This window comes from Convolutriloba macropyga, chromosome 11 (assembly GCF_964194025.1).
Source record: "Convolutriloba macropyga chromosome 11, txConMacr16.3, whole genome shotgun sequence".
Lineage (NCBI taxonomy): Eukaryota > Metazoa > Xenacoelomorpha > Acoela > Convolutidae > Convolutriloba > Convolutriloba macropyga.
The window spans coordinates 57823416-57833288 of record NC_134478.1 but is presented as its reverse complement, the minus strand read 5'-3'; the positions used below and the strand labels follow the sequence as shown (position 1 = coordinate 57833288).

Sequence of the window (9873 nt, the reverse complement as noted above, 5' to 3'; positions counted from 1 at the left end):
TTATCCCAATTTCTTGAAATTTAAAATCAGCTTTCTGGAGTTTTCCGTCTAACGTTCTGAAATAAACCTTCTACCATAAAATGCTTTCGATTCTTGAACAGTTTAGGACAAATTTCCAGAATTTCCCAATTTCTTTCAAAACTTCTTCATAGGCGAATTCTAAGTTATAAAAATCTTCGTAGCGTCTGTGCTTTTGCTCAGTATATTGGGACAATAGAAACCATAAATTCGAAATGTGGAACCTCTTTTGAAAAGTGTTTCGTTTTAACCATAGTCTATTACTATACGATAGAATGTTCATCATACTTTGGTTGGGTACCAGTAAAGTTTTTTTCAAAACAATTTCACCTTTTAGAGATTCTTTGGCAGTGCCGGAAGGAATTTTCAACAATTAATTTAAAATGTCTCTTGGTTGTAATCGACCATCGAAAATGCAGCGATGCATCTTAAGGTTAAAGAGCAAAAACACAATTTCTGATCATTGCTATAACACTTTTCATTAAAACTTCCAATCGGCACGAGTAAGAGGAAATTACTTCCAACTTTTTTATTAATAACTCTCAAACGAAGTTTGTAGCAATTATATTAGTCCTGTCGGTCTTTCTTTAATGCGATTTTTCTCATGACCGATATTTCTGCTGATCCATTTAACTCTTCGTCCTTAAAAACCGGATTAAAGGGTAGCGCCCAGCGGACAGACATTGAGTTCTGTTAGAGTCTTTCAGCTTAATAGTCTCCAAGTATCCGTTTCACAGAAACTGTTTTGGAGACTTATACTTATGGTGTGAAGTGTGGTTTCTAGAGGTTGACCCCCCCCCCCCCACATCAGCCCCATCTCACTTCACCCCAATCCCCACCACTGCCAATCGTTCAAGGCGTAGCGGTCACTGCAGCCAAAATACCCTCCCACCGTTGCCCCGCCCCCCACTGTTGCCCCCACCCTCGCCGGTGCACGCGCACCCCCCCCCCCCTCCCGCTTCGCTCACTTTACATCATTCCAATTAAGCAAAGGCTAGCTTCACTAAACAGTAGCTAGCTACTGACGAAGCCAACAGCTCTTCGGTCGTTCGAGAGCAATTCACCTGATGTTTTAACTCATGTAATAAGGAAAGTACAGAGTAAAGCTACAGTAAAATCACTCAGAGCAGCAGTGCCAAGAAGTTAAGAAAACTCTTTTTTCATAAATATCTATATTTTAAAAATAGATGTAACTAGAGTGAATATATCTCGATATTCTGGCTATAAATATTTTAACGACCAATAACAGAGTAAAAAAAGTCAAATAAATACGTTTCATTTTTGATCAACACTGCTGCGCGATCTTAAATTTTTACTTTCTGTTTTCCATATTTCAATTAGCAAAAAACGTGCTAATCCAATTTTCAGATTAAAAACTGCATGAAAGAAAAAAGTTCTAAATGTGTTCTCGTTAGTTTGAATTAAAGAGTTCTCAATTGTTTAACCACTTTCTTGAAAAAAAATTATGATTCCATTTTAAAAAAAATATTTCTAGCCCAAACAGGCTACAAGACACTATCTGAAGTGTTAATTTTTTTCATCTTGAGTAAAATGTTATCCTGGAAAACGCCTCTTTTATCCTTAATAACCCAAGCAGGCCAACGAGTTGATGAACTGATTCAACTATGCGTGATCAAAAAATTTGCAGAGCCTCTTAAATCTATGCTACTCACTCAAAATTAGGAATCCTTCTAATTTCTGGCATTGTTTTTTCGCAGGATTCAAAATTCTGCTTTGATACTTTGTAATTCATGGCATGGGTCGCAAAATCATTAAACACTGTAGCTGACTTACAATGTTTTGCTAAACGGAAAACTTATTTCGAAACATCTGCTTCCTTTTCAGTTTCAAAATGTTTGCACAGAATTGTTCTAATGCTTTACTCTGCAAATATGACATTATCAGGTTAAATCGTCATGGTATGCAAATAGATAAATTTTAAATTTTACCAGTCTTTCAATAAATATCGTAGACCTTAAGAGATTTTTTTAAAATAAACAAAGGCCGACTGGTTTCTCTCGCACTTAGTTTGAAATATATTTTAATGACACTATAATGAGACCAAATCTTCTCAATGGTTTCTGTCCATATCTATCGGTTTCATGATTTCGACACAATTTATTTTTTACAAATATTTACTTATTCGTTAGTTTTGTTTTGGCAATTCTCTCTTTTTGTCACTTAGTCTGCTGAATGATAGGTTTCATTAGCTCTTAACTGAAGCATGGGCGAGAGTTTAGTTCAAATTTAATTAAATCTAATGGTTTTTAATAACTTTTAAACTGTGTGTTTTCAAATTTTATTAGTTATTTTTGAGATCTTCTCTCGCTTGTTGTTCCCTTATTACCTCATTATTTGATATATTTAGTATCATAATGACATATTGCAACAACTTTCCAATTTATTGAACAGATTGTGTATGTCCTCAAAATATGAGGTTATCTCTAATTTCTGGTATAATTCCCCTCAATTGCTTCAAATATTTCAAAAAAATGTTTTGGGTCCTTTTGAACTGTTCATTTTCGACAAAAGGAACAAATCCACATATTATGGATGCTCAAATTCTGGTCAGTAATTAGCTCATTGCTTTTCAGCCATTTTTCAATTAAATTACTGCAGGAGTCAAAGCTTCATCGATGGACGGTAGTTAGTTTTTTTTGTTTTTTTTTTCTTAAAATGTGTTATTTCCCTTGAGGAGCGATCAGTTCTCTGATCTTTTCTGTTATTTATCCTTATTTTAAAGACCAGTTTTTGACTTAAACGCCACGCTCGCTGAAAAAAAGCTGGCGACTGTTTCTGTTTTGGTAGTTTTTTGCTCAAACAATGATATCGTTATTCTCTATACATTTCTACTAAGCTAAATTGGATAGTGCAACAACTGATGTTCTCAATTTTTTGTATTTCGAAATTTTCAATCCAACTTTAAAACTTTTAAAAAGTACTTTAGTTGGTTTCTAGTTGCTATTTCAGAAAGATTTTTGACCACTATAAATAGATCTTTTCCAGAAATAATTTGTCTGATGACTATTACTTGGTATAACCGGTAATCACTAAAAACAAAACTTGCATTGGAAATTTCTGTGACACGCACAAAATTGAACTTCTTGTCTTTTCGTATTAACATACATTGGCATAATTTCAGTATGCCGGCTTCGTGTATTAAAATTTCAATCTTTGAGACTTTCAGCCTGTTGAGATTTTTTTTGAACGATAATAATTTGGTTACGTAAAATATCTTTGCGAGGACTACAAAGCGATTCCTGTCACAGTTTTTTTCCGGATTTTGACCACAATGTCTCAAAACATGATGCTCAGAACTTTCGAACCGTGCTTGACATACAAGAGAAAGTTGGGCATTTATCGGTTTCGTGTTTTCAGAAATTTTTAAAGGCAAAGTGGTGGGTAGGTTTAGTTACTATGTAGCTATACTCTAAAACACAAGGACATAGAGCCCTGATGTAGTGATAAAAATCAGATGGCCGAGTTAAATTTCTTGTGTTTCACATTTTTCCCTTAAAGGGGTTGCCTTAATCCTTTGAAAAAGTTTCAAAACTATTTTTCCTTTTACTTTTAGTGGCGCATTCAGTATAAAATTATGATGAAATTATAAACCGACATCCGGAGCGTAACTATAGCACTGAAGTGCAAAAAGCTACCACGCCTTGTTAATAAACGGAAAAACGTTAAATCTTATAAATATGAGTTGGCAGATTTTGTTCCGTCCCCAATCATTCTTTTATTTGGCTTATTCGTCTCACAAAAGCAGCATATTGAAAATATTTGAAAAAACAAATTAGTAGTTGCTATTTTGTGATTTCAGATTTGATCGACAAGCATAAAAACTACAAACATGTATACCAGTGAGCAAATCATTTTTTTAATACTAGCAGGATGTACAAACTCTCACCTGATTAAAAAATTTATTCGAAAAGATGATTGTCCTACTCAAAAAATTATTATAGACCTATATTGATCTAGCTATCTGGTTGCTATTTAAAATTAGTTAGATTCAAGATTCTTAATTTAGATTTAAATTGAAAACAGAAGTAACGTTTTTAAGTGAGATAATTCGTGTGTGCTCTAGATAGATTTCGCACGATTGACCTACTAAAAAAGCGAGCAAATTGCAGTAAAAGAAGTCCTGATGCATACGATGTGGTCAATTTTTATTGCATTCAATTGCTGAGTGGTAGAAGCCGGCTCTAAATATTTCTCCTTGGTGCGTGATAACCTTCTTCACAATGTTCAAGGGAAACGGCGATATAGAAAAAACAACGTTTGACAACTAAATTAATTCGCACAGATTTTGAAAAAAAACTATTGGATTGATTTTTTTTAATAAATTCGATTGAAGCTTTTTAATTTAAAAAAGCCATTCATAGTCAACAAAACATATGAACATAAATACACCAAAATAAATACAAAGGGGCGGTTTTTATTCTTTATTGGCATCAGTTTATCAAAAACATATTGCAGCACAACAAAAAATCTGTTTCACCCCAAGACAGGAAGGGTAATTGAAAAGACAACAAGCAGACATTTGGTATTACTGATAGTTTTTTGGAAACTAGTGGCGTCATGTTTTACAAAAGACATAATTATAAATGGAAAAATCAAATCGCTAAATAAATTAGAAGTTTTGAGAGCAGCTAAAGTTGCTAATGGATGCCACTAAGAAAGAAAAGCGCAAATTTAACAAATAGGGAAATGAATAACTAAAAATCAGCGCTGAGTTTTAAAAACGTATGAATTTTTTGGTTTCCTACTAAACAACGCTTGCTATTAATAAATCTATAACAAATCTAAAACGTTTAACGAATCAGATAAAAATCAAAGTAGAAAAACGTAGATGATAATCAGAAACCACTGAGCACCTCAACGGTGTACCACAAAAAGATGATTTGATAAGTCATTTTTTGGACTAATATAAAAATTGTCAAAACAAATTTCCAAAAATCACAAAGTCTTTATGAGTAGGAGAGCTATCAAACCATTAGATAAAAACTTAACAGCACTGAAAACAAAAAATTGCTACGTCTAAATAAAAAATGGCTGAGATCTGCGCTTTATGTTGCAGGCCGAAAGCAGTAGGAACAAAAAAGTCAAAGTTGAAAATACGACCGATATTTTGAAAACAATAATTTCCAAATATAAAAACCGTTCCAACTTGATCAAAAAATTGTTTAAAATTAAATTCAATTACGCCTGCATAAGCAGCTAAGGGGAACTTAAACTTATGAGGCTACAAAAATTGAATACAGGCAAAACTGCACAATTGACAATAGTTCTGAAAAGACTGTCTGAGTCGTAAAAACATAACTTTCTTTATGAAAATTTTAAATTTGTTCATCTGTGCTTCATTTCAAGTTCAGTGCGACGTTCCTTAATGGATATACTGATTTGAAAGTAAAATGTCTGTATTTGACTTTTTTCTAGTCAACTCTGCGTAGACGACAATTCGGCCTGCTCATACGTTCAAATCTGTCGAGAGAATATATAATGTTTGGCGTTTAAGTTTTGAGCAAAAAATTGAGGATATTTCAGTAATGCATCAGCTTATATATGGCTTCAACATGTTATCAGTTGCCAGATTCAATCAAATTTGAGGAAAAAAACAGAGTTTGAGACCATAGCAAAATTAATTTTTAATGAGAGAAATTCTAATTCTAAGGGGAAAAAATCTGTCCCGGGAACAAGCTTTCCTGTGCCAATTTCTTTCTATTCACTCTGCAATTAAATATTTTTGGGGCCATGCCAACAAACACATGGTTATCTGAATAGTGCAATGGTGCACATTTCCATCGACTAATTATGATAAGAGTTGTCCATGTTTTGCAGTCAGACTGACTAAGTAATCAGAATATTTTCGATTTCATTTAAATTTCGAAGCTTTAAATTGACCAATCACTGCTTCAAATACAAACAGTCCTCCGCATGTTGTTTTTATACGCATCATAAATTTTATTTTATTTATAATGATACAAATTACCCAAAGAATCAATTTAATCCTTAGAAAAAAAAATTTGCTATAATCAGATCAATATTTGTAAATAAAAAAAATTCAAAATTTCCCGGTTTTCCTGCCAAGAATACCAGTAAAAAATAAGATTCCCCGTTTCCCTAGTAGGTTTTTTGGGAAACAATCACGGGAATGTTATGCCATTTTAATGTCATACTCATCTCACATTACAATCTTAGAAAAATTTGTTCAAGTGAACTAATTTTAAAATTTTCCTTTGATAACTCATTGTGGGTATTCTCCTCTCAATGGTCAGATGAGTCGCACAAAATCGAGTTTGCGTGCTTCCAAATCATAGTCTAGAAAATATTTTTTAAATTGATTAGTCAAAAGCGACTAAAAGTGTACAAAATAACTTTAAAAATGCAACTGCTACCAATAAGTTTACTTCATTACTCGCCGAAAACCTGAAATTGTTTTTCTGAAATTGTTTTTTTTCTCTGAAATTGTCGGTTGTTCACAAAAACTAATTCATAGAAACAAACAGTCAAGCTATGATACAATTTTACAGAGCTATTTGAGTGACCGTAGACATATATGAACTGAATGTTTTTTTCTGAGCGAGTGCTGGGTGAAATAGTGTCCTAATTGACCCAGCCGTTTCCCATAATCTTTGATTTTGAAATACCCTTATAAGTACTTATAATTAAAGTACCATTATAATTTTTGTCTATTCTGCACAGAGTATTTAGCTACAAAATTTTCAGTTTTTGGAAAATTGCTGCTGCCATTGTTCGTTTCTTCAATTAATTACAATTGACAATTAATACTTGGTTTCTGGTCATGGGTATTTTTTGCTTAGTTTTTGTAAATTATGAAGTAGCTTGGGCAGACCGACATACTCCCTCCAATTTGGATTATCGTTAAATTTTTGCAGCTGGCTTGCCTCTAATTGGATAAGACAAAATTTTCTTCCCTCTCATTGGCTGAGATTGAATGAAAGCCACCCCTCCCCTGTTTTGGGGCGAAGGGTTCTCTTAAATTTGGGCGGGCGAACGCTTCTCAACTAGAGCGCCAGTTGAGCGCAAGAAATTTTCTGAAAACAGTTAGGATTAGTTTCGATTTTTAATTCGAGTTTAATGCAGAACGAATTTTTAAGAAAACTGATCTCAACAAAAACGGCTTAAGCATCGATTATGATAAAATTTGACTGCTCTATCAAATTTTATCTCTTGAAAGTTATCTATTTATTCTGAATAGTTGTTTTACGCTCTAATTTTATTTTTATTGTGAACAAAAAATGCTATTAAATTTTATAATGGCTTTCGGACTTGCATGGACGAATTATTACATGCGTCATATTTAGATTGAGCTTATGATTAATAAACAAACAGCAATTGAGCTTCATTGTGCTTATGGCCTAATATTTTGTCAAGAGTATCAATTTAATAAAAATTTTGGGTTAAATTAGCTTTTAATTATCATGTTGATGCTGTGAAATATGATCTGGTCAAAGATTTTGGTAAGTACTGAATTTCATGGAGTGAAATGTCGTGGAATAAAACTTTGCGTAAGAAATTTTTCCTTAGGAGCATGTTCATCCATATCTCTAACTGCGTAAAAATCGGCTCGCAAATTAGGGTGTACCGTTTTTTTGGTACTAGATACTAGCTATATCCACTAATGGATTTTATTTAACTTAATTTTTGCTAACATCGAAATCTAAAAATATGTTGAATTTGACTTTATGTAGCTGGGAAAATACTGAATGTGCGCCTTCAACCAATCAGAGACTGAGAAGACACTATTCTCTTTTAAATAGGGAGAACTGAACTTACTGTAGTCAGTCTTTTAGTTAGATACACCATGTGTATACCATTGACTCCGGTGCTATACTTCTTAACCACCTTAATAATAGAAGTTTACTCTCAGTGTTTAGCAGAGACGGTTAGTCTTAGAGATGTAAGTAAGTCTACTTCGCGCGCAGAAATAAGTAGCCCTAGCTCTTTATACTTTAAGGCTGTAAAAGGAGCCCACATCGGGTCTGCCTTATTTACTTTAAACAGTAAGAAATAACAAAATACTATGTAAAATATATAAAATCTATCTGTATTATAAACACAGAAATTTACTGCTACTTTTGGGCAAATTTTTTTGTAAACAGAAGAAGGTGTTGGCTGCGGTGAAAAATGTATTTCAAAGTAAAAAATTTTATCTCAAAAAGTTAAAAACTGGAAAATTAAACGTGCTACTGTACTACTGCATTTCTATTGTCATTTTGAAAGTCTTTTGGTTTAAATGATTTGAACCTTGAAATTCCTGATCAACTTCTTGTTATTTTTTTCTAGAAAAGGAAAAACCTAATATAACCAAGGTAAGTGCCTTCCAAGGAACCTTGCATAAGAACTTCGTCATACAAAAAATCTTGAACTAGTATCGGAAACTCAATCTAGATAAATTTATTAAAATATTTTTGAAACTTATCTCCAAAATTGGAAATATTTTTACGCATTGAGATAAATTATGGTCAAATTTGCTGCAAATTCAACTCAAAATAGTTTACTTCATGCTCTATGGTTGTTTTTCAAGTTACCAAATCATTAACATCAACTTTTTTCTGGTTTACATTTCACAAATTAAGTCAAAATTGTTCAAAACATTCGCTATTTTTTTCAACAAAATCTTGGATGAAATAAAAATAACGCACAAAAAATTTTTAATTTAATTTAGTTTAAAAATTCTGCCAAGCAATCAGCATAGACAAAATCAACTATGGAAGCAAATTTGTGTAAAAATATGAACTATTTGAAATTGAGTGCCGCAAAAAAAAGGATGAGGAGAAATTTAACAAAAAACTCTTTAAAATTAAGCGACAAATTTTTTAAAAAACTAGGAAACAGTCAGTGAAACCAATATTGTGCCTGAAACTATCTTTTATGTTTTTGCGCAAAAAAGTTTTCAATTGGAATAAAGAGAAAGGCATTGTTTGAATTTGTGTTAAACTAATGCTTAATGTACACACGCGTTATTAAACAATTGCATTACTGTGTAACTATGTAATGGAATTATTCAGACCATTTCTTGGTAATTAACTTCTCCAATTCTCCATTTTCTTCAATTCTGAGCTATCTTAGAAAATGATTTTAATTACAAAACTATGGGCTTCAGATAAAAAATTATGTAAGTAAAGTCTACATTTGCCGACAACAGACGCTTAATTTATCTGCAGGTATCGAGAGATTATATATTTTTTTTGCTCACAATGACAATTTTAAATTAAACCTTTTGGGTGACACAAAAAATCTAAAGTTAATTTGAAATATTAAAATTTGTTTCTAGAATGTGACCATGAAACGTTGCCGAATATCAATTTGTAAAAACAGAAATTTAGTGCTAGTTTTGGCCAAATACTTTTTCGGATCAATTCGGAAAGTTATTTGCGGAAGAAGTTTTTTATCAATTTATCCAACACAAAAACAAGATGAGGAAAAAAGTAAACTTTGCGATGACTGTTATGTACTTTTTGCTAAACTTCTTGTGAAGCGAAGAAAGTAGTGGCTGGGTTGAAAAAGTCTTTCAAAGCAAAATTTTTTTTCAAAATATATATATATATATATATATATATATATATAAATATATACATATATATATATATAATATATATATATATATATATATATATACATATATATATATATATATATATATTATATAATTGTAAATATATATATATATATATATATATATAAATAAAAATTTAAACATATATATATATATATATATATATATATATATTTAATATCTTTTTTACCTAATGCATAAAACATATACAACTTTTTCACCTTATCCAGGCGAAAACTGTATGCGGAAAAAAATAATTTGTCTTTTAGTTTTTG

The 9873-nt window shown here is 31.8% G+C and overlaps 1 protein-coding gene across 2 annotated transcripts in view; it reads left to right on the top strand.

Moving 5' to 3' along the window:
* The first annotated feature begins 7363 nt into the window (after positions 1–7363).
* LOC142349507 (uncharacterized) overlaps positions 7364–9873 on the top strand; it is a 24241-nt gene continuing 21731 nt past the window's right edge. For both annotated transcript variants that reach the window (XM_075401112.1, XM_075401111.1), the window contains exon 1: positions 7364–7499. In XM_075401112.1, coding sequence (XP_075257227.1) covers positions 7479–7499 — 21 coding nt within the window. In that variant the 5' untranslated portion in view covers positions 7364–7478. The remainder of the gene's footprint in view (positions 7500–9873) is intronic.